The 26,567-nt window shown below is 44.1% G+C and overlaps 1 protein-coding gene across 1 annotated transcript in view; it reads right to left on the bottom strand.

The window, feature by feature from the left end:
* Positions 1–26,567, bottom strand: part of B3gat2 (beta-1,3-glucuronyltransferase 2) — an 82,978-nt gene that overhangs the window by 12,813 nt on the left and 43,598 nt on the right. Inside the window, exon 2 of the mRNA XM_042266321.2 lies at positions 17,157–17,301. Coding sequence (XP_042122255.1) covers positions 17,157–17,301 — 145 coding nt within the window. The remainder of the gene's footprint in view (positions 1–17,156; positions 17,302–26,567) is intronic.

Here is a 26,567-nt window from a genome sequence, read left to right as displayed (position 1 = left end):
GAATTCATCTTTCACTAACTGGTTACTTAGGAACCAGTTGTCTAATTTCTTATAGGCATGAATTTCACAAACTCCTTGTGGTGTGTGTGCTGATATTTAATTTCATTTCCTGCTTGGTTCCCTTTCTGTTGCTATAACAAAATAACTGGGACTGAATGAGTTATAAACAAGTGAAGTTTATTTAGAATGGAGAGTCTAAGGACACAGTGGTGGCAAGGGCATGGTCACATGGCAGAAGGGCAAATAGCAAGCAGGCACATGTGGAAGATACAAACAAGGGATGGCCTTGCTTTGTGACAACCCCCTCTGGTAGCAGCTAATCCAGTTTTGAGAGAGCAAGAACTTGTATGTTTTCTATGTCTCCGTAGTTCTAAACCTACCCATCCCCACACCACTGCACGACAAAGACATACCATGACACAGGTTCCCCCGTGATCTGCCATTCCCGGCAAGCAAACAGAACTGCTGCCATATTTACTTCTCATCCACTTTAGAACCCTTTTCTTCTCCTGAAGAGGAATGAAGAGGCACAGTGAACCACAGTGTGGTTGTGGAGGTCCATTACTCCACTCTCGAATCCTGACTGGGGCCTTATGCTTGCTTCAGGGCATCCCCGACCCTGTCTTTAATTACTGTCTACTTTCTTTCAACTTCTCGAAAACCACTTAGCGGTCATTGTTCTCTGTGGGGGAAACCTACAGTACTTTCAAGAAGTACTTTTAAAACTCTAGTCTGAAGACAACAAAAGATGCAATCTTCTAAAGCAACTGTGGGGATGAACATGGATGGAAAACTCGGTCCTGAGTGCCCACTGTGAATTACAGAGCTTTAACTAACTCAATTCTGCAAATGTCCATCCATGTTTGCTGAGCAGAAATGCCTTTGAATTTTAGAGAGGAAGGGACTCCCCTGGTTCAGAGATCGGCGGACACGGAACCTGTGCCACCCTGTGAAGGGCAGAAGCATTGGGCGTGCATGCCAGCCCCACCATTTCATACTTCCAGGCACTCTTGTTAGGTATTTCTAACTGGCAGTAAAAAACAAACTGTACATTTTAGTTGGGAGAAATTAGAGATTTACATTCTCCATCGCATTATTAAAATGGCTCACACTAAACCACTCTAAGCCAATCCAGAAAAATAGAGCAGAAAAAAAGACAAAGGAACCTGTGTCTAGTTCCAACCCCGGGTAACAGCAGTGAAATCATTCCTAATTTCTTGAGGGGTTCAGGGGCAAAGCATCATGTGGCGTTTTCTAGTGCTCAGTCGGAGCCTCACTGGCTCTGGATTTTAGACTGTAAGGAATTTCCTAATAACCTACTTTAATGATAATCACTACGGGAGAACTTTTAATTCAATACTCTTGGGTTCAAATCTCACCCCTACCACTTATTTAAAGTGACTTGAGGAAGTACTGTTAGTGTGCTGGGCCTCACTCTCTCCCAGTGTAAAATGGAGATGGTTATTTTTGCTCTTCAGTGAGTAGTTAAGGCATGTAGCACACACATTGCTGAAGCCGAGGAATAACCAGAATGAAAGGCCTTTCTTTATCCCCTAAGCCAGTTCTGAATTACTCATTGCCAAGATTATACTAAATAACAATATCTTTCAATTTTTAATTTGTTTGGGTCAATTCATTCATTCCAGAAAACCTTTCCAGGTATGGTGGCACATGCCTCTAATCTCAGCACGTGGTGAAGGCCGGACCAGGAGGGCGAGGTTACCCTTGGCTACACAGCAAGTTCTAAACAAGGAGCCTTTATGAGTCCCGTGCTTGCTTGTCTCGGCACGGATGGTGGGTGACACTGTGGAGGACACAGTCTTAGCCCTCTGGTAACTCTTAGTCCCCTTAGGAAAACTGAGACGAACAGGGACAGGTCTTCACTGCGGCAGAAGAGGTCGCTGCAAATCCTGTGGGCACAGAACAGGGAGATGCAAGGGTCTGGCTGTGGTGAGGGAGGTCTCAGAGAGGGAAATCTGAGGTGGATCTTGGAGCAGTCTTCACCACCCACGCAGAAGAAGCAGGGAGGCTTGAAGCCACGCACTAGCTTGGGCAACTGTGATGGGAGACAAGGCTTTGTCCATCTATGGCAGACCGCCAGTCCTAGGACCTTTCTTGCTCTACAACAGGTACTACTGACTTGGTGGCTGATAATCTGTGGTGGTATTGTGTTCCCCAAAATAATGTGCACCCTAATAAACTTATCTGGGGTCAGAGAACAGAACAGCCACTAGACAGACATAGAGGCCAGAAAATGGTTACACTCACATCTTTAATCCTATCACTTGGGAGGCAGAGATCCACCTGGATCTCTGTGAGTTCAAAGCCACACTGGAAACAGCCAGGCATGGTGACTCATGCCTTTAATCCCAGGAAGTGATGGCAGAAAGCAGAAAGGTATATAAGGCGAGAGGACCAGGAACCAGAGCTGGTTAAGCTTTTAGGCTTTTGAGTGGCAGATCAGCTGAGATTCATTCTAGATGAGGACTCAGAGGCTTCCAGTCTGAGGAAACAGGATCAGCTGAGGAACTGGCAAGAAGAGGTGGCTGTGGCTTGCTCTGTTTCTCTGATCTTCCAGCATTCACCCCAATACCTGGCTTCAGGTTTGTTTTTTATTAATAAGAACTTTTAAGATCCATGCTACAACAATCAGTCAGCTTTAGGGAAATTCCTGTGGCCACAGCATAGAGACAGCGGGCAGTGGAGAGCTCGGTGTGCGGCAGCTACACCAGGTGGTCTGGGGAAGAGGCAGATGGGAGCGAGCGCACTGGCTGGGATGTTTAGCATAGGTATGGCACAGGCAGAATAAAGATAAGGCTGTGGGGCTTGTGTGCTGTGGGGCTTGCGCACTGCGGGCAATGAGCACCTCAAACCATAGACCTGGAAGGCCTTTTAGACTCACTAGAAAAAAGCAGGATGGACAGAGCTGACCCCTACCCAGGCAGGTCTAGGGCTCCCCTTGGACATTTCCCACAGGCCTTCTTGTTACTTGTCCCCAGTCTTGGGCATCTAAGTCAACTTGCATTTTGCTCTGTGAAAATGCTTTTCTCATCCTCCTCTTTAAGGTCTCTAACAGCCTCAGGGTTACTGTGTGCAAAATCCCATGGCTCAAATCCTTCTTGATCTTAACCTGGGAGAGCCTGAAGACTTGTAGCCAAAGGAGGTTTGGCATGGATGCCAGGAGCCTCCTCAAGGCATTTGTGCCCTAAGAATATCTCCATTTCTCTGTTTCTGCCTCAGTCCCAGCCAACCCCATACACTGAGATATTCTGATTAATGTGGACTGAGTAGTGAGCCTCCCTCCCAGGACCGCAGGGGATACCTGCCAGGCAGCATGGGCAGACATTCTCCATCCTGCACTTCTACGAGCACCTGAGGTCTCTGTACCCTACGGTCTTCTCTGGACTAGCTGAGCTAGGGCTCAGGATGACAACTTAAGTCTCTCCAGCTCTGTCACCACTGACTCCTCACTCCCTCTTCACCAGGACGAACGCCTACCTTGTTATTTACTAGTTCCTAATATGCTTTTTTGAATGTGTACCAGCTTTCTCTGAGTGTGTCTGTGTGGTGTGTACACTCGGAGGTGAGGTACGTGCACCTCTGCACATGTGGATGCCAGAGGAGACTGTTGGTACCCCACTCTACTGCTCTCTGCCTTCCTTTGAGACAGGGTCTCTCACTATTCCCGGGCTAGACTGGTGGCCATCCATCCTCAGGGACCCTTTTCTAAGTGTGTCCTTTTAGAAGCACAACAGTTCTGGACCCAAGAGATGGCTCAGTACTTAAGAGCAGGTACTACCTGTGCAGGGGACACACTTGGTTTCTAGCACCCCTCTCACCAGTAACTCCAGCTCCTGGGGGATCCAGTGCCTCTGGCCTCCTCCAGGCAGCTGAGCTCATGTGCACATACCCACACACGGACACGCAGACATAGTCATCATTTAAAATAATCTTTGGAAAAACAATTTTGTTGCTATGCTTGACCTTGGAGCAATTCGGCCTCTTCACACTTGCTCTGCGTATGTTTTATCTTAAAACGAATCTTATTATAAAACTTCCCCTTCTTATGACTTTGATTCCCTTGTCTTTTGTTCCTTCCTTGAATACAAAAACATATATGTCTTTTCATCGACTGTATTACATTATAAAATCCTTACTGTCTCTTTAAATGTTTAAGGCACAAAGAGTTGACATTTCTTTCTCATCCCGAATTTAATCATCTAATCTATAATCAACTCCACACCCCCCTCTGAAGGAATGCACACATGTAGTGTTGACTGCCTTCTGCTCCCCCACAACAGGTGCTCTTACTTACACAGGCTCACATTTTCATCTAAAACTTCATTTTCACACCATTTCTCTTTCTGGATTCTAACTGTTAGCTTTTTGCAGCTAGGACAGAAATGCCTGAGAAAGACTAAAGAGGGGTTTTCCTGGGCTCCCGGCGGCGGAGGGCTCTGCCATGGTTGCTCAGCCCTGCTGCTTTGAGCCTGAGGCCGAACATCATGGCAGGGGATGTGTGGTGGAGGTAAAAGTGCTCTTCTCGGGGAGCCTGGCAAGGCAAGCCGACTTACCAGTGTCTCCCTCTTAGAGGTGGCAGAGCTCAAATTCAAGCTGGTGATGAGGCACTTGTAGGGCATAAGTGTTAAAGGAAAAGGTGTTCTATTTCTCTCTCTCTCTCTCTAAACTCACATCTATTTTATTTTCTGACCATGAACTCTTACTGAACCTATTGGGTTGGTACTAACCGGTTTCTCCGTTTCCCACAGCCTTCTCTGTCCTTTGGCCGCCGTTCTGTGAACTCCCAGCCGGACCATTCCGTGAACTCTCTATGTGGCGCCCCTCCCAGCAGCCCCAGGCCTGGAGCCGCTGTGCTATGGCTGCCTTCCGACCTAGTGCTGTTGACTTACAAAGTCCCTTGCCTTTGGCTGACCTGGAGAGGCCTTGGGATGGGCACTCAGCACCCAGGGGCAGAGCATCCTTGCCTACTCTCCAGGACTATTTTCTCATAGCTGCCAGCTCTTGTCTGATTCCACAGTCTCAAGAATCCCAGTGAAGACACACGAGCAGAGAGCAGAGTGTGACTTTTAGAGCTGGAAGTGGAGGAGAGGAAGAGACAGGGAGAGGTTGGTTAATGGTCACAAAGTTTCTGTCAGGATGAGTGAGTCCAGCTGTTGTATATAGCACAGGAAGGTGGCTCTGGCTGACAGTACTGTAGTGTACATTCCCAACAGCTTCCAGGGAACTTCTGACTATCCCTCCATTACTGTGATAAAACATGGTGACCCAGGCAGTCTGCAGAAGAAAGAGTTTATTTAGGCTTACGGTTCCAGAGGGTGAGTATCCATCATGGCAGGGAATTACAGCAGCAGGTGGTAGGCATGGCAACAGAACCAGAGCACTCATATCTTGAACCACAAGTAGGAAGCACAGAGGCACACTGGGAATGGTACTCGGCTTTGAAACCTCCAAGTGTACTGCCAGTGACACACTTCCTGTAACTAAAGCCACATCTCCTATTCCTCCCCAGAGGTGGAAACCAATTGTCCAAATGCCTGAGACCATGGGTGTCATCTCCTTCAGACCATCATAACCCCACCACAGATGATCATCCAAGGAACATGCTAAGGCTGTGACAAATCTGACAATGTACCAACCATCCCATTTTACCCCACAGATACGCACAGCTCTGTGTCAATGAAAAATCATACATATATTTCAAATAGACCCACTTGTATTGTCAGTGGAGCAGGCAATATCCACTTAGGCGGTTAGCTGTGCTTTTCAGTAATTAAGGTAAAAATTCTCTCCCTCTCTTGTGCCTCCGCTCTTCTTTTTCTTTTCCAACGAAGAGAAATTTATATAAATAACCCCATTGTGCACCCCAGGCTTGGTAATGAGGCCATCCTGACTGAGACCTCCAGAAGTGACTCAGGGCAGGGCCTGGGCAGGGTCCCGGTGGGGTTGTGACCTGGGACAACTTGTGAACTAAGGAGAGGTACAGTTATAGCTTCTGGCCACCTACACCGCCCATTCTTATCCCTGGTGGCATCCCATAACTACACAAGACAATAAAACACAAACACCAGTCCCTGTGCCAGCACCAGGTCCGTCTTAGATGTTTGGTCTATCCAATCATATGCAGGTATCTTGGAATTTGATGTGTAGCCCAATGCTTGATGTGTAGCCCAACGCGGACCCGTGTATCAGACTCTCTTCTGTGTGCTCTGCAGTCCACCTCCGCATCTGTCCTGTTTAAATGTCCTTGTTAGGAAATAATGACAGTGTTGTCTCAGAACCAATAACAGGGCATTAACTTTTCATTTTGATGAAGTCCTTAGAGTGGAAGAGGGAGACAGTTAAAATGAGTGAATTCAGCAAACACTTTCAGGGAGTGGAGACCAAAGCCCTCTCCTAATGGCATTCACTGGCTGAGGTCTGGCGAACAGGGGCACGGGCGCCACCTTGTGGGCACATGAATAAGTGTGGGACTCCAGGAAGAACAGGTGAGGAGGAGGTTTTCTCCGGGTGGAGGATCAGGAAAGATCTCCCAGAGAAAGCCATTACTTGCACAGGGACTAAAAACTGGCTGCCAAACACAGGGAGGCAGGGAGACACTATACACTCGGGCTGAAGGTAGCACATGCCACTCTGGATGAGGCAGCAGAGGGCAGTGATGGTTGACTAGTAGTTGGTGGTGGTTACAGCATTTATAGTGAATAACTGGAGTGTCTGGGGGTTGAGTGGTTCTGGCTGCTCAGGGAACCCAGAGAGAGCACTGCCTAAGTTTAACTTCTGAAGCCAGTGCAGAGAGGTGTGGTAGCCACAGCAACCAATCCACAAGCCCAAGGAAAACTGGCATCTGTGCCAGCCAGTTAGCCGTTGGTTTAACCAGACAGAGCAAAGACCTTCTTTCGAGACAGGGTTTCTCTGTGAACCCACACTGACTGGCTGTCCTGGAACTCACTCTGTAGACCAGGCTGGCCTTGAACTCACAGAGATCCGCCTGCTTCTGCCTCCCAAGTGCTGGGATTAAAGGTGTGCGCCACCACCACCTGGCCGGAACGAAGATCTTAATTCTAACCATTTCCATGAATAAATGCTATACCTCTTTAACGGATGAGACATAAGTTGTATCTGAAGATGTCCTCTGGATAATGAGGGTGCTGAGAAAGAATGACATGTCTCCCCGTGACTCGAGGAGAAAAAAGGGGGGATTCTTTGAACTCCTTCTGAGTGCGCCCAACAACCAAATACATGCCTGCATTGCACGGACCCCTGCATTCACAGGGGGGCAGCCAGCATCAGACAAACAGATTTAAGTGTTATAAATGGCCTTTGCTTTTGCAAGCTTGCGTGCCTTTTGTTTGTTTGGTTTTTCAGCTGGGAGATTATAAAAATGAGCACATACCTGCTTCTGAACAACTCTTTAATGATCTTTTTTATGGTTCTGTTCTCCTATTGATCACTCTCTTCTTGGGGGTATTTAATCTAAAGCCGGGGCCAACATTTATCTCAACATGCCAGCCTGCATGCTTAGCCTCTCGCAGAATGATAATGAGCACAGAGCTCGCAGAGAAATGAAGTCCATGGGTCCAGAGTGGAGCTGGTGAGCTCTGAAGTTAGCAACTTTGGACTGAACTGAAGTAGGCAAATGCAGGCGTAGAATCTGACACCAGCAGGCACATCTGTGTATGTGTTCCCATCTGGATTCACCACCAGGCAGAGGGCAGGAGGTGCGACCCTCATCGATAGATCAGGAAACAGGTCATGTTCTGAGTTAGATCTCTACCATGTGCAGCCTGCTGATGCCCAAGCAGGTCCTGGGGGTCAGTGACCTGCCTACCCACAGCTCCCTGCATGGATCTGCCTGCTGAAATAATCAAAGGGCTAACCTGATTCATCTAAACAAATCAGTTGACCTCTAAGTCACCTTCATTGTGTTTCTCGGTGAAGACACATAACATTGACTGGGTATTTATGGTGTTCTGCTAGGTGCCTTTCTGCTACATCTTAAGAAGAATTTCATTTTCTCTGCAGAGAAAAAAAAATAGAGGCTCAGAGATCAAAGACGAGGGTCCATTGGCTGAAAGTGGAGATGTGGGATTTGAAGCAAAGTGGGAAGCCTGCCTCTGTACCCACAAGGACATAACCGATTCCCTGCTCTTAATCACTTAATCCCCATACAAGTTACCGATCGCGTCTACTATTAGGTTTATATGTTGAAATGAGGAAGATGAAACTCGCAAAATGTTGAGTGAATTAAATGGGAAAGCACACAGAGCGCCTGAGAATGCCTGCTAAATGCTCAGCAAATAACATGTAATTATTGAGCTAGCTGGATTTCAAAGACATAAGGAAAATATAGGTTTCCCATATTCTTACTTCTGAATAAATGACTTATTGGATTGATACCCTCAAGGAATATTCTATTATATAAACACAGCAGCTGGAGTTGAAGTGATATGTGCCCTGGAACCTGCCCCTCCACCTCCAGTCCCATGGATCCTCCCGCTTTACCACTGTCTTGCCCTGCCCCCTCACCAGCTGCACCAGAGAGAGTTCCCGGATTGTGAGCACCCAGATGTGCATAGCTGCTCGCCCATTTCCACTTCACACAGCCATGGCTGAGGTAATTTGTGAGCTGAGGTGCCCTGTGTGCATCTCTATAAAGCACCCCTTGCTCTGCAAATGGGTAACAAGTGAGCAGCAGGCTGCCATTTGACATACCACTTTGCCTGTAACACCACCCTGCCCACAACAGCTGAAGTTCTCTCCTAGAGACACACACGTACGTCCGGTGACAGTCACATTACATCAACCCAAGACTGAAGCCCTAAGTTGGTTTCTCGACCCTGGGCTAGCAGACACCACGAGACACATGAATCCACTCCGAGAGCATTCCAGGACTTTCTACATCATACAGAGCTTGCATGCATGGAAAAGACCATGCTTGGATGACAGATGGCTCCAAAGGAGCAAGGAGGTCATTCCACTTTCTTATAACATTTCCACTCGGGAAGCAAGTAAATGTCTTGGTGTTGCCTGCTGCATTGGCTTTGGTGACCATTTGATCCAAGATGTCTCCCAGTTTTTTTAAAGTGCTACCTACCACCAAAGGGTTTATCAAACCAATTAGCCCAAGAGGAATTCCTTACTGACAAGTAGCAAGACGAAGCAGAGAGCCTACCCACAGGAGGAGAGCTCCAGGGAACTGCCCAGGGTCACCCCTTGGTCTCAGCTCTTACCATGTCCATGGCCATCATGTGCAAAAGCTTCCTGAAAGGCTTACCCAGCCGTGGGCAGGCAGGGGGCCCTCTGAGACAGGATAGCCCTCAGCCACTTTTGTGTCAGGGACCAGGCGTCACAGCTTCTGTCCACACAGAGGCTGCATTCCTGTCATGGGAAGGCAATGGAGGGAGTTTGAGTCACAGCAAGAAGTGTCCTGTGGCTGTGACGTGCAGGAACTTAGCAGTATGGCCAGTTATGCTGGAGACCAGGCTAGCTTAAGCTAGGGGGTTAATGAAAGTGTCTCTGCGAAGATGGCCTGCGTGCAGAGATCAGATGGATGGATGGGGGGGGGGGCACAGCCTTCCCGATAGCAGCATTGGTGGGTCTGTGAGGTGAGGTCAGGCTGCGGTGGTGGGACTGAAGGAAATAGGACCCCGAGATCTAGCAGAGAGGGCAAGGCTGTTAAGACAGGAAGTAGCAGGCAGGTGAGACCCTGGCAGTGGAGGCAAGAGTGGCCTCTGAATACCTGTGAGCAAAGGGTCACCAAGAATCCAGTTTTAAGGATCACTTCTGCTTCCGCTCTGGGGTAAAGGAGGGACCATGGAGAGCCAAAGCCTTCTGAGATGGGGCAGGAAGCCTGAGCAGGCGCTGTGACTGACTTCTTCACTGCCGGTCACTCCAGACTCCACAGCCCTCCACCAGGACAGTGTACCCACCATGCACCCACTCAGACCCGTCAGTCAGGTCACGGAATTCTCCCCTCGACTGTGCACATTCCCAAGCCTGCACAGCTGGTCTTCTGGCTAACGGGCAGCTCTAACTACCCACAGGGGACCTGTTTTCTAAATGTAAATTACAACTGGAAGGATAATACAAACTACATCAGTTAAAGCCAAACCACACTTAAATTTAACACGTCGGTTAGCACATCACACAACAGAAAAGGCGTTACCATCTAAATGTCTGCTGACTTATGACCACAAAATGAAATGGCTCCTTCAAATGTTACGTCCCTGATGACTGTGGTATTTAAGGCCACCTCTCACCTCCTAACTTCCCACCCTGCTTCATCTCCCCAGATGGCCTCAGAGGCCCAGTCTCAGCTACCATTCACATTGTACCTGCTGATGTGGCTGCAGACATACTTCTAATCACACTAGTCACCTATGTGAAATATGCCAGACTCTCCACAAACCACAGAGGATCGGACCCATCACCACTCAGTCCTGACAATGTGACCCCGGCCCTTCCCCTAAGGATGACTCATGTGCCATCTATTGTTCCCAAAATGTGCCCCATTGAGATTGATCCCTGTTTGCGCTGGGCTAGCAGAAGAAGGTGACTGTCAAGTGTCCCCTCTTCCTCTACACCTGTCCTGAGTCTGGCCCAACAGCCATTCTATGTACTCTAAACTTAACTCCAAACATACTTGCTTTTCTTTGCTTTTTTTTCAGCCCTTGTAATTAATTAATTTGTCCATTCATTCATTCACTCATTCACTTACTTATTTATTTACTTATTATTTTAACTAATGCCATCTTTCACCCAGAAGTAAGAGGTGATCCTACCAGGAGAAATGGTCCATCGACTCCTAGTACCCTCACCCCAATTCCCTTGCCTTTAGACTTTCAAAACCTTCCCTTCCCTCCTCCTCTCACTCCCTCCTGTACCCTCACCCCCAGCCCCCGAAACCCGCTGTTTGAGACAGTGTCTCCTACAATTCAGACTAGCCTCAAACTTGCTACATAGTCAAAGTTGGCCTTGAACTTCTGAGCCTCTTGACTCTATCTCCCAAGTGATGGGATTACATGCATGTTCTACCATGCCTAACTGAGAGAGAGAGTGTGTGCACAAGACACACACACACACACACATACACACACACATACACACACACATACACACACACACACACACACACACACACACAGAGTGTGTGCACAAGACACACACACACACACACACACACACACAAGGTGGGGGAGGAAGAGGAAAGAAACGATATTTTCCTGCTCTCAAAACTGCCACCACCGTTCCAGCCCCACACCCATTACCCACCCACTTCCCCTAAAGGTCTAGGATGGGCCTCAGAGTCCAGGAACTCTGTCACCTGGGAAGATAAGCCCAATGGTCAGAAAAAGTTAAGTGTCAATGGAAACTACAGTACGAACAAACTCAATTCCTAAAACCAGAACTTGCCCTAAGTAACACGACCAGAGTTGAAGGGACCTCAGGGGTCATCCTATTCTTGTGTCTCCCAGTGACATCTCATCTATACCTTCTTGGCTCCACACACCCACAACACCTGATACCCCTGTCCTGCCCAAACCTCTCCACTTCTTTCACAGACCAGACATTGCTGTGTGCTCTACTGGAAGCCAACTTTCCTCTACTCTGCTGACAGTTCATTCTTACTGAGTTTAGCCCCTTTATACCGTTTGTGTTCCTGGCTCTCAAGCTCAAAATTCATCATCAACCACAACATGAAGTGTTTAACTACCAGATGCACCATTTATTTCCCCGTCCTTTCTCTCAGCCACCACATTCACGGGTGCACCCCAGGACCTTCATCTTCTCTGGTCCTGTCTCCCAGGATGCAATTCCAGGCAGCGTCACTCTCCCTTAATGAACCTCTCCTTTCTAAGGGTTTCCACATACCCATGGTCATTGGACTCCAGGGAATTCAGAGAACTTGCAGATATCTATGAAGCCATTCCTATAAGTCATGCGTGAGGAAACACTCCATGGTTACATCTCACTTGTGTCAGTCACGAAACATCTAAAACATCAGTAGTGAACCTGGGATATCACTTCATGGACCTCCGCTTTTGTGTACAAACACATTCATGCGGTAGACTCAGGAGCCACACTTGGCCTGGGAATCCCCAAAGTGTGGCTTGTGTCTGTCTCAAACCCTCAAACTTGTGGAATGTACACCAACTTCAGCTGATGAGCGCCAGAATTGTAGCACACACTGATGGGTTTTTACCAGAATAGTGTCCACTGCATCCCAGTCACTCACCTAGGAACTGTACATGGCGTTATTAACTGAGCACAGTGCCCTGCTTGCAGCCTCTTAGAGTTATTGCTGTGGGATGGTCTGTATGTCAAATTACTCTGACTGGTCAATAAATAAAACACTGATTGGCCAGTGGCTAGGCAGGAAGTACAGGCGGGACTAACAGAGAGGAGAATTGAGAGAACAGGAAGGCAGAAGGAGACAATGCCAGCTACTGCCAGGACAAGCAGCATGTAAAGATGCCGGTAAGCCACGAGCCACGTGGCAAGGTATAGATTTATAGAAATGGATTAATTTAAGATATAAGAACAGTTAACAAGAAGCCTGCCACATGGCCATACAGTTTATAAGTAATATAAGTGTCTGAGTGATTATTTTATGCGTGGGTTGTGGGACTGCAGGGCTTGGTGGGACCTGGAGAGAAAACTCCAGCTACAAGTTATTGCTAAGGTACATGCAAACATTAAGAATTTAGCATAAATATGATAAAAATATATTTATGAAAAATTCTTAATATAAAAAGGACATGTAAATAAGTGTATGTAAAAAAATAATTCAGTGTAAGGCTCTCAGCGTCAAGTTCTGACATTAAGCAAATCTGGACCCCTGGCTGGGCTTCAAATCACCTTCAGCTCAGCTCTTTCAGGCGATGTTTGTCACTGACATTTCTGTGGAAGTGGCCAACATGAGACTGTCACTTGAAAGTAATTCCCTGCCCACAAAGCAGGGCTAAAAACATGGCCTGGGCTGCCTCTCTTTGAGTCAGTTGTCAGATGCCAGAGTTATTCTGGGAATAGAAGCCGGAGGCACAGCCCAGTAGAAATACTCCAGGGTTGCCTGTGGGCTTGGCAGAGCAGTGGACACCTGAAACCAACAGCAAGCCACAGCGCAGCTTCCTCCAGTGCCTTCCCTCCATCTCCTCGGGATGTTAACTTAAGGAGTGATGATTAGGAAGTTTTGGGAAATGCCCTCATGGACCAAATCCATTTTTTTTTTTCCGGAGTTGAGGGCCAAACCCAGGGCCTTGCACTTGCTAGGCAAGCGCTTTATCACCGAGCTAAATCCCGCACCCTGCCAAATCCAATCCTTACATCTCTCATTAACATTGTGCACTCAATGATAACTTCATAGCAGTGTCTTATGTTATCTGACAGCGGCTTTTTAGCATCGGGAAAGTCCAATATAACAATAAAAAGGGAGTCCAAATGCTGTATAAATGACACCAGGCAGAAGCACCGCTCTTTTGTGTCTGGAACTCACATGAACTTCAGTGATGGGCTTCACAGAAACACCAACAGGTTGGGTTCTGAGGACTGCTGCCTAGCATGTTCTAACCCCCAAAGCAAGGCTGTACACAACTGTTACATGTTTTTGTTGTTGTTGTTTTTGGTTTTTTGAGACAGGGTTTCTCTGTGTAGCTTTGCTACTTTCCTGGAACTCACTTGGTAGCCCAGGCTGGCCTCAAACTCACAGAGATCTGCCTGGCTCTGCCTCCCGAGTGCTGGGATTAAAGGCGTGCGCTACCGCCTGGCAATTCACGTTTTCTTAATTGGCTTTATAAATATTAGAGAGACCCAAACTCTCACATTCCACCACCACAGAGCCATTTGAACACAATGCCCTGCAGGATGTGCCCTTTGGCTTTCTTCTCTCACTCCAGATATTCTCATTCACACATATTTATTCACTCACTCGCATATCCATTCTCTCCTCTCTCTCCCTTCATTTCTGTCTCTCCCTCCCCTCCCCCCCCACCTCTCTCCTCCCCCCCCTTCACCCTCTCTCTCCATGCTAATATAAAATCGAGGGGGGACGCACCACATGGATCCAAGTGCCTGAGAACTCTGCTCCCTGTTCCCGTGGAGACTACATAAGCGAACTCTAATCCAAGATGAGCATTTTGAAGTTTCAGAATGAGGGCAGACTTCTTCAGACCCAGATCACCTGCAGTTCTGGGCTTCCCAAAATACCAATCATGCACTGAAAACCAAGATGCAAAGCAAATGCAAATGGGGAGTGAAGCTCTTTTGAGGGTGACATGTTGTTTGTTTTATTCTTTTGCTTGGCCCGCCACCCATTATTCTTACTTATGAATACCCGGCCTTAGCTTGACTTAGCTTCTAGCCAGCTTTTCTTAACTTAAATTATTTCATTTACCTTTTGCCTCTGGGCTTTACCCTTTTCTTCTGTTATCTTACTCTTACTCCGGGCTGGCTGTGTAGCTGGGTGGCTGGCCCCTTGTGTCCTCCTCTTTCTCTCCCTTTCTCCTTTTTCTCCCAGATTTCTCCTTCTATTTATCCTCTCTGCCAGCCAGCCCCACCTATCCTTTCTCCTGCCTAGCTATCGGCCGTTCAGTTCTTTATTAGACCAATCAGGCATTTTAGACAGGCAAAATAGCACAGCTTCACAGAGTTAAACAAATGCAACATTAAAAAAAAAAAAAGTAACACACCTTAAAATAATATTCTACAACAGTGACACTGCATTCCTATTTTAAAGTAAGACTACCAAGAAAACAACTAGATCATACTTTGTTATGATATGCATGTTTCATTGTGACTTGAAAATGTATTGAGATGTGCAGAAAAGTCCAAATAATGACTATGTCATAGAGAAAAAAAATCCCCATAGTATTCAGCAGTGAGAACATCTCTCAGGTCTTGCAATGAGAGCCCACCATGCACAAACCCATATGCCTTCCTTGAATTTCAGAAATATCAAATTGGAAACAAATGCTAGGAATTATCCAAGCTGCTCTTGCCTTGACACTGACCCTACAAGAGAATGCGTGTCCTGAAAACTTTCTGGGGAGTGGCCCTGAAACAGGCTCCAGGGAAGTTCAGGGCCAAAGGTCTGTTAGCTGGCTTCTGTAGCAGCCCTGGGTCCTCACTTGGGTGTCCAGCGCTGCCTCCTCTCCTTTTGTTTACCAAGGTGTGACGCTGGGGGAAGGCAGGCAGTGGCCTTTCTCACCACAGGAGGACACTGCATCCCAGACAAGTAGAAGGACAAATGTTCTGCTCTAGCTTATATCATAGTCAACAAAGATGCTCAGTTTCCCAACATGCATGATGTTTAGCCTTGTAGTTTCAGAGCCATGGATGGGACCGGACGGGAAAGGACTCTTCTATGAACCCTCAGGATCAAGTAACTGACTGTGGATGCCCAACCCCAAATGATATATCTGCAGTGCAACCCGACACCTAAGAGAAAATTGCAGAAGAAGAGGCAAAGAAAAGATAGAGCCAAAGGCCCGGATTGCCCGCTGTTAGAGTTTTCCCTGGACATGGCGGGGAAAATGTACCTGTGAACTCTCAACAATATAGTTGCCTGAACAAGACCAACAATAATGATAACACCAGCTGACATGACAATGTGGACGGAAGAATTCCATGTGGCCCCACCCCAAAGTTTCCTCATTGACTGTCTAAACCCTGGTGCTCAGTCCAGGGCATATGTACATACAGGCAATGCTAAATGGACTTGGTATGTTATATATTCATGTCTGCATATATATGCATATGTATATACATGTAACGAAAATTAAAGAAGTGGTCATGAATTGGGGGCCACTGGAGGAGCTGGAGGGGACAAAGGAAGGGGAGGGAATGACATGGATGAAGTTTTCAAAAATTTTATGTCACACACACACACACAAAGGGAGGAAGAGTCCTCAGGCTCACCCAAGTATGGCTCTCCTGCTTCCTAACTGCGCCAGGTAAATGCTTTAGCTGAAGTGCCAGCATAGTTTTGGGGCTTTAAGAACTAAACCCAAGGTTATGGAGAGATCAAGGCGTGGAGAGTAGATCTGAGCCACGGGGCAGGGACAAGGGATCTAGACTAGCTGAGGGGTCAGAGACCACAGAAAATATCCTCAAATTTATGCTTTTTTTGTAGCATGTAAAATACGGACCAAAAGTCATTTTCTTTTCCCATGATGCCTTGTGACAGATACACCATGCAGCCATCTGTGAGATCATCCTCAATTTCTAATATTCTTTACAATCTTATTCCCTCAAAAATTTTTAGTAGCAGAATAAAAGCAGCAAGTCCAGTTTAGAGCAGAGTATTTGTGCCAACAGAATTTTGAGCACAGAGGTTCTGACTGTGAGTTGGAAATACACACGAAAGAACTGGGAGAGCCCCAGCTGACCGACAGTGCTGGGAATGGACGTGATCAATTCTGAATCTTTCTGACTTTCATCTGGTCAGTTGTAGATGGCAGTGACTGCCTTCCATCTAAGCCTCATGCTCCAAATCCCATCTCAGCACAGCAACCAAAAGCTTCATTTCTATAACCCACAGAATATGAGTCCCTTCGTGATAAAGCAATATTTGAAAACTTATGGTTTACACAGCTCTAATTTGACTCGGTTGGTTGGTCAGCATATAAAACCTTTAAAATACAGTTCTATTCAAAAAGCAATGCATATGTAGAAAACCAGAATCCAATTTTAGGTTTTAGCTACTTATTAATAAACCACTAAATTTACCAATAAGCTTTAAAATGACTTGTCAACTTTAATTCATTACTAAATTTATCAATAAACATGATATATTGTAACACATCAACCAGCCTTCTAGATAGAGGCACCAAAAGGTTTTAGCTGAGAGACTAGAGAGAGGTAGGAGCCATGACTCCATTATTCTAAATCCTTCATGCCCAACTCAATACTGATACAGGAATGTTTTTCAGATAAAAGGATAGAAAGGGATGACTATTTTCTAACCATGTCCAAAATCAATTTCAACTTAAACTGTCAAAGAGCCTAGTTTGAATATTCAAATATGTCCTCTGATGAATGAGGTACATTCCAGAGCTTTATGCAACTTGGTCCTTTAAAGCTTCCCTCTAGGAGTATCCTAAGTCCCACCCAACAGGATCAAACGCCCCATGCATACTGCTCACCCGCCATGTCAATGGCAAAAGGCCTGTCTTCTCTCCACCCGGTGTACCAGCCGACAACTTTGCCATTTTTCACCAATGGACGTTCATAGCGTCGCCCGCCAACTAGGCCGACAGGCCAGACGGAGACCTTGCGGGTGGTCCTCATCTGCAAAAGGGGAAAGAGATCTGCGTGAGTTTTGTTAATGTGTCATGACCTACGTTCGAGGAATGGAGCTACCATGCTTTCAAAACTTTAAGGTTTCCAAACAGAATCTCCTACCCCAGTTCACTGTCATTTGGCCCAAGGCCTAAGGGAAAAGAACTCGCTGGGTGTAGTGGCACATGCTTTTCATCCCAGTACTTGGGAGGCAGAGACTGGTGGACCTCTGTGAGTTCGAGACCAAGCAGAGCTACGTAGACCCTGTCCCAAAAGAAAAAAAGAAACTATAAACTAGGTGCCAATGCCCAAATATCACATATTTGAAATCTACCTGGGATAATTAAATGTTTTCCATTTGTCTCAAAATTGAATCTTTAAACTTCCTCTCTTCTAAAATGAGTCACTTTATTCCCAGAAAACTTTATGATTCAGTAAGTGATGTCACTCAGAATGACTTTCTCCGAAGTTTTCATTTCTGTAGACACATACCTTGCCTGGGAGGTAGAGGAAGGCAGATCTCTGGGAGTTCAAGGCAAGCCTGGTCTAAGTAAAGGGCAACATAGTGAAACCATGTCAAAAAAAAAAAAAAGATTACAGAGCAAAGATTGAAACCTGCAAAAGAAAAATGCCAACTCACCAACAGAGGCAAATTTATCTTGATAACAATAGACTTCCTGGCAGAAACCCTGACTGCTCCAGAAGCATGTCATGATGTAGGTCAGGCCTTGAAAGTAGGCATACTTGACAACTAAGATTATACCCAGTAAAATTATCTTTTAAAAGTGATGAGGAAATAAGACCTTCTAAGATAAGCACAAACTAAAAAATAAATAAACTAAGGTGGCAGCGCACTGCAGAATAAACTTAGAGGAACTGTGTACAAAGGGAAATAAGATACTAACAAGGGACAGAATAAATTTCATGAGGAAAAGATAAACAAATAAAAACCTGTAAAAAATTAATCATTTTGGCAGACCAGAAAAACTGTATGATGGATAACAGAAGATGAACAAATTATATTTGAACCAATTGAAAAGGACACTAATACAAGAATCAGCAAGTTCTGCTCAATAATAGCCTAATGTAAATGTAAATACATTTAACTTTTCCCCTTAAAAGATGAAGATTAGCTGGTTGGTTAAAAAACAACAATAACAAAAAGAAAACCAAAAAACAAGAGCTGACTCATGGGTAATGATGAGCTGACAGGAAAGGGTTGGAAAATTATGTTCCAAACAAAGGGAAACTAAACACAAGTCAGAAGGTGACACCTGACAACAAACCATACTCATCATGTCTAACAGAGTAAGCTTGAAGGGAAAATTTGTCAGACAAGATAAAAAAGCAAGAATCCATGAAAGATATAACAATTACAAATATACATACCAAACATTGACATATTGAATTTCGCAATACATGCAATTGCACATAAGGGCCGGATGAGTCCAGATGTCCATAATCATCAGTGACTGAATAACTGTCTCCAAATAGGTCATTCAGAAAACAAGCAACTTTGGGGTTAATTGCACCGTAGATGAAATGGACTTCAGAGACATCTACTGAACATTCTGTCAGAGTGCAAACTATAGTTTTTTTTTTTTTTTCAGCATCCCACGGGACTTTCTCTAAACAGAAGACAGTTTAGGCCATAACACAATCTTAGCTACTTTATCATTTCTGTGATCAAATGAGCTGACAAAAGCGAGTTAAGAGAGAAAGGCTTTACTTTTATTTTGGCTTACAGTTCCAGGGAGTCATAGTCTACCATGACACTAAGAATAACTGGCGTTAGGCAGGGAAGGCAGTGTGGTAGGAGCAGGAAGTGCATCCACGCTTGGGAAGCAGAGGGAATCAGGAAGTAAGGCTGGGTCATAAGACCTCAAGGTAGTTCTCAATAAGTCACGGCAAGGCTCCACCTCTTCAAGATTCTAAGATCTTCCCAAACAGTGCCACCAGCTAGGGACCAAGTGTTCACATAAATGAGCCTATGTGGGACATTTTACATGTCAACTGTAAAAGTCAGTCTTAAATTCCTAAGAATGAAACTCACTTCTTTTGTATTATCAGATAATATTAGACTAAAACTAGGAATAAATAGTAAGAGAAACTATAACAAAATGTGGAGATTGAACAATATGCTCTTGAATGATCAGTGAGTAGATCATTGGGAAATCAGGGAGGCAATTACAGCTTCTTAGACTGAAATTAAAATGAAAACAAACCAATTCTAACCTTTGGGACAAGCAAAGAGATTTTTTTTTTTTGTGAAGAGATTTCTAAGAAGAAATTTTGCAACTATGAATGCTTACACAACAAACAGCAGCGATACAGACAGATAACTTAATGATTCACCTAATACTGTAGCAAAACAAGAATAGACCAAACACCAAATGAGTAAATGGAAAGAAATAATAAACATCAGGGTAGAAATGAATGAAATGGAGACTAAAAGGACAACATAAGGAATCAATAAAACAAAGAGTTGGTTCTCTGAAAACATGAATGAAATTGTCTAACATAAGCCAAGGGAAGACCCAAATGCTTACAGATTTTGAAAGGTAACATTAGAGTAGATACCAATGAAACCCAGAGGATCATTAGGGAACACTTCAAAAAACATGTTCCAAAAACATGGAAAAACTAAAAGGAACAGATGAATTCCTAGTCCTATATGATCTATCAAAACTAAATCAAGAGGATGCAAACAACTTACACAGCTATGTAATGAGCAATGAGATTGAAGCCATAAGTTTCTCAAGAAGATAAAGCCATGGTCAGGCCAATTCATTACTCATTCTACCAGACCTTTGACAAATTCCAACATCTCTTCATGATAAAATTCCAGAAGAAAAAGTAATAGAAGGAGAATATTTTAATATTATAAATGAAAACCTTACAGCATCATTACACTGAGTGAGGAAAACCTTCAAGTATTTCCTCTAAAATCAGGACTGAGACAAAATATCTACCTTCTCCCCCTTTAATCAATAAGTTGATTATTGTTCTAACTTTTAGGACAGTAAGGCAATGGAAAGAGGTGAAATAGGAAAATAGGAAAGGAAGGACTCAATATTCCTATTTGGAAAAGGCTTAAAAGATACTAAAGGCCTCTCCAAAAAAACTCTTAGTTTAAGAGTTTTAATACTTTTACCTAAGTACCAAAATACAAAATTCTTGGTTAGGGTTACTATTGCTGTGATGAAACACCATGACCAAAGCAAGTTGGGGAGAAAAGGGTTTATTTGGCTTATGCTTCCACATCACTGTTCATCATTGAAGGAAGTCAGGGCAGAAACAAGAACAGGGCAGGAATCTGAAGGCAGGAACTGATGCAGAGGCCATAAAAGAGTGCTGCTAACTGGCTTGTTCCTCACAGCTTGCTCAGCCTGCTTTCTTATAGAACCCAGGACCACCCACAATAGTCTGGACCCTCGTAAAATAATTAAGAAAATGTCCTACAGGCTTGCCTACAGTCCAATCTTATGTAGGTATTTTCTTAACTGAGATCCCTTTTTCTCAGATGATTTTAACTTGTGTCAAGTTGACACAAAACTGTCTAGCACAAAAATCAACATATTAAAAATTAGTAGCTTTTCTATATAATAATAATGAACTTGCTAAGAAAGAAACCAGGACATAATCACATTCACAATAGACCTCCCCCCAAAATAAAAATAAGTCTAGGAGGTGAAATATCTATAAGAAAAGTTTAAGACACTGAAGGAAGAAATTGGAGAAAACTCTAGAAGAGGTAAAGACTTTTAATGCTTGAAGATTGGGAGACTTTTTATTATGAGCATAGCTATATGACTGAAAAGCAATCTACAGACTCAATACAATTCTTATCAAAATAATGACATTATTCATAGAAATACAGAAACAAAATTCTTAAATTCATATGGAGGCACAGAAGACTATGAATAAGAAAAGCAATCCAATTTAAAAGGAAAATTGTGGCTGGTGCTGTAATCCTAGACCTCAAATTACACTACAGAGAAACAGGGACAGCACAGTTTGGGCACCAAAACAAGACATGTGGACCAGTGGAAAAGAGAACCCAGCAGCAAGTTCACCAAGCCTCAGTCACGAATATTTGACAAAGATGTAAAGTACATTGTGCTGTGGGATGTTCTGTATGGCAAATGTGTTGCTCTGATTGGTTAATAAATAAAACACTGATTGGCCAGTAGCCAGGCAGGAAGTATAGGCAGGACAAGGAAAGAGGAGAATTCTGGGAAGTGGAAGGCTGAGGCAGAGAGACACTGCCAGCCTCCGCCATGACAAGCAACATGTAAAGATACCGGTAGGCCATGAGCCATGTGACAACTTACAGATTAATATAGATGGGTTAATTTAAGATATAAGAACAGTTAGCAAGAAGCCTGAGCCTTTAGGCCAAACAGTTTAAATAATATAAGCGTCTGTGTGTTTATTTTATAAGTGGGCTGTGGGACTGCCAGGGTTTGGCGGGAGCTGGAGAGAAAACTCCAGCTACAACATTGAAAGAGAGAGGCAGTTCCTTCCAGAAATGGGGTTAGAGAGATGTCTCAGTGGTTAAGGGTGCAACCACATCCTCCTGAAATTCCACCCTCAGGAAGATCCCACTGCCTCCACAGGCAACTGCACTCACATGCGTGTACTGTTCCCAAAGCCCCTTACAGACACATAACTGAAAAAATCAGAAAAATCAATTAAAGAAAGAATCAGTGCTGGATATCCAATTGCAGAAGAACAACACTAGTTCCATATAGTTCACTCTGCACCAAAATTCAAAATGGATCAAAGACCTTAATACGAGAGAGAGAGAGAGAGAGAGAGAGAGAGAGAGAGAGAGAGAGAAACACTGGAACTGTTAGATTAAAACATTGGGAAAACACTTTATAATGCATGCACAGGCAAAGAGTTTCGGAAAAGGAAACAACAGCAAGAATTGACAAATGGGACCACATGAAATCAAAAACTTCTGCACAGAGAAAGACACATGAAGCAGGACAAAGAGACAGCCTCCAGGATGGGAGAGAAATCTTCGTCAACTAAACGTCTGACAAGGGATTAATATCTGTAAAGACCTAAATAAAATTAAACATCAAAACAAATCATCCAATCAATAAATGGGAAAGTGGAACTGGCAATTCTCAAAAGCAGAAACAATTAATACATGAGATAAATGTTTAACATCCTTAACCAGGGGGAAATGAAAAATCAGAACCAAACTGAGAGCCAGGCATGGTGGCACAGGCTTTTAATCCCAGTACTTGGGAGGCAGAAGCAGGTGAGTTTGAGGACAGTATAGTTTAAAGAATGAGTTCCAGACTTGCTAAGGCTACATAGTGAGATCATGTCTTAAAATAAATAAATAAATGAATAAAATTTAAAAACTACACTGAGATTATATTTCACAATAGTTATGATGACTACAAATGGGGGAAATGCTAGCAAGAATGTGTGTGTGGGGAAACAAGAGCCTCATTTACTGCTAGTGAGGATTTAAATTAATCCAGCAACTGGAGAAATCAACATGAGGATTCCTCAAAACATTAAAAATGTATCTACACTATGGTCCAGCGATACAGCCCCTGGGCATATACCTGAAGGAATTGGGGTCAGCACACCACACATATACTTGTCCAACCACATCGACTGTAGCACTGTTCACAGTACCAAGACATGCAGTAGTCAGTCCAGGTGTGTATCAACAGATAAATGGACAAAGAACTGTGAGATAGACAGACACACAGTGTAGTTCTATTCATCCATCAAAAATACAATTTTTATGTCATTCCCAGGAAAATGGGTAAAGCTAGAAATCATCCTGCCAAGTTCAATAAGCCAGACTCAAAACTCCAAATAGCATGTGTTTTTCTCATAGGTGAGCTCTAGATTTAAAAATATATTAAAAATACATGTATGGAGAACAATTATAAAGACCCTAGAGGTCCCTGTATAGAGTATGAGAAAGCTGGAGTTGGAAGAGGCTGGTGGGGCAGGGATCCATAGCATATCTAGGATGTTATTCAGAACCAGAAGACATAGCAAACTCTGATGCTCTACAATGACAATATTTGCAATAACATGGCCTGACTGTCCATTTGACAGGATATATAAGGGTTCTCAACCTGTGGGTCATGACCCCCCAAAGATGTCATAGATCAGATACCTTGCATATCAGACATTACAGTTCATAACAGTAGAAAAACTACAGTTTTGAAGTAGCAATAAAATAATGTTACAGTTGGAGGTCACCACCACATGTATTAAAGGGTCACAGCCTTGGGAAGATTGAGAACCACTTATGTAGAAACAGCAAGGAGACAAACCTAGGAGGTATCTTCTTGATTATGTTGTCCTTTAAATATGTCTGTGGGATGACTTTGGCAAGAATTACTGAAGTGGAAAGACCCACTTGAATGTAGACAGCACCATTCCTTGGGCTAGAGAGCAGGACCACATAAAAAAGAGAAAATTAGCAGAGCCAAAGTGTTGATCTCCCTCTCTTCCGGGACAGCGGATGAAATGTGATAAGCTACCTCAAGCTCCTGTTGCTTGGTTCGACTGTACCCTGCAACTAGGAACCACAGCCATCGCTTCCTCTCTTAAGGGCATTTTGTCATGTACTTTATGTAAGTAATGAGAAAACTAACTTAATATAGATACATAACTAAATGCCCCTCAAATACACACACACACACACACACACACACACACACACACACACACACATGACAGGACATAAAAGAACAGGGACTATCTGCGGGGCGTAAGGGCACCAGTGGGAGGATATAACAAACAAGGAAGGATAATGAGATACAAATAGATTGGAAGTACAGAGATATACATGATTGACAATGTCATTATGAAACTCATTATTATGTATGCTAATTTTTAAAAAATTATAAAAAGTGACAATAAAATGATTATAAGTTGAGAAATATTTTTTATGAAAAGAAAGGAGAATGATTTACTAGGGAAGTTTTTCCAATGCAATTGGAATGCAAGTCATGGCATGAGAGTGAAGTAATTAGATCTCCCATTAGCCCAGCATTCCGATTCTATTTATTATTAACAACCCACCTTGTTCTAAAAAGATTTAAGGGCGTGAAGCATCCCAGGCAATGAAAGTCTTACTGCATTGTTCTCCCTCAAATGTGAAATGACTATTTTTATAGTTTCTGTTACTTTTATACTAAATCATTTACAATTACCTTGTGCTAGCTCATATCAACTTTTATGGTAATTTTTAAAAAAAAGTTCCACTGAGTTTTAACTTGAAGTGCAGCAAAGTGTACAGGCCATCCTTTTGGGAATCACTGCACAGTTAGGGTCCGTTTTCAGCTCCCCTTGATATAGGGCTGAGCATCTGTATGGCTGCTTTGATATGACTTATTAAGTTCTTCCCCTTTCTCCTGCTGTCTATGGACATCTATTTGCTGTAAAAAGTACCTAATTGCTATGGTACAGGTGAAATCATCTTTGAACTTTTGCCAGAAAAAAAGTTGGTTGTGCACATCTGTGTGGGCTTGCTTCTAGAAGCTCTGATGCACTGTTTGTCCGTGCATTAATGTGGGGGAGCCAAAGTCGTGTGGTTCTGGTCGATCACAGTTTTGTAAGTCCCTGACCAGGTTGTGTGGGTCCCCTGACAGTTTCCTTCACTTCTGAAGTTATTTCCACAGTCCCGTGTCCTCTGCATTTCCATGTGAAGTTCACACTTTGCCAGTTTCAGCACCGACTGCTCCAGCATGGAGCTGACACATGGATTTGGTAAGAACAGTGCCTTCACCATAATGACCTTCCCCAGGCACATGGCTACTCTCTCTCCCTTCATTGGGCTCTTTCTGGACTCGGCTCTTGATTGGACTTCAGGAATGTTTCAGTGATCTAAGTCCTGGATCAGTCATAATGAATCCCAGGCAATCTATTTAATATATGTGCATGCCTGGTCTTCTCTGTAGTTTGGTCAAAAAAAAAAAAAAAAAGAAAAAAAGAAAAAAAAACGGAGACTATTTACCAAAGTTTTCACATCGTAACCCAATTTACTACACATTCAAGTTCTTCCTCACATACTTCAGACAGTGAAAAATATGTCCTTGTCTTCCAAACACACAGAGAACCCAGTTCAATTTGGCACACGTGTTATTTTCATTAACAGAATGGCTTATATCTTTAAGACACTAAAAATAGCACCTCATGTTTTTGTGTGTATGTGTGTGTGGGGGGGGGCAGGGTGCAATATTTAATCTCTTATCCTTCCCTTCCACCTCCAGAGCACTAAAGTTTTAAATCTGTGACAGATTAGTGAGCAGACCAACCACAGATTTCTGTCTTCAATGTCTTCTTTTAAAATTTTATTCCTGTGTGTGTGTGTGTGTGTGTGTGTGTGTGTGTGTGTGTGTGTGTGTGATACACACAGTACATACAGCATATAAGTGCAGGTGTCTGCGGGGACTAAAAGAAGGAGCTAGGTTCTTTGGAACTAAACTTCCAGGCCACTGAGAGCATCCCGATATGGGTGCTGGGGATTGAACTCGGGTCCTTGGGAGTAAGAGCTGCATGTGCTCCTACTCTCTGGGCCATCACGTTGGCTCCTCTGTGTCCTCTTGGTAGTGCATGAAGTTGTGCTCTGCATTCAACATCCCAACACAATGCTTGTCAAGCTTGGACACGCCACGGACCCACTTAACTGTGGGCCTAACAAGTTGTGCTGGGGATGTAGAGGAGGTGCAGTCACAATCAAAGAGGAAGGATAAGAACAGAAGGCAAGACTATTCTGAGGTGCCGGTGAGAAGGCTCAGGGGTCTGAGGTACCTGTGCACAGGCCTGACCACCTGAACTTGATCCTCAGATCCCACAAGGTGGCAGGAAAGAGCAGACTCCTAAGAGCTGTCTTCTGACTTCCATATAGATAGACTACACTACACTACACTACACTACACACACACACACACACACACACACACAGTGGCAGTTGCAATGGCTACAAAGACATACAATAAATACGACTGATAAGCAAAAATGTTTCTAAAACATAAAAAGAGAAACTATCATTAACAAAATAAGCTGGGCTAGGGATATGACACAGTTGCTGAATAAGCGTAAGGACCCGAGTTTGGATCCCCGGAATCCACGCAAAGCTAATGAAGGCGGCGCATGTCTGCAGACACAGTGCTTTTGTTGCAAGATGGAGACAGAATCCCCAGAAGACTGTTAGGCTCTTAACAAATAAGAGACCCTGTGTCAAATAATATGAAAAGCATCCATGGTTGTCCTCTGACACA

This window comes from Peromyscus maniculatus, chromosome 21 (assembly GCF_049852395.1).
Source record: "Peromyscus maniculatus bairdii isolate BWxNUB_F1_BW_parent chromosome 21, HU_Pman_BW_mat_3.1, whole genome shotgun sequence".
Taxonomy (NCBI): Eukaryota; Metazoa; Chordata; class Mammalia; order Rodentia; family Cricetidae; genus Peromyscus; species Peromyscus maniculatus.
This window is presented reverse-complemented; position numbering and strand designations above follow the sequence as displayed.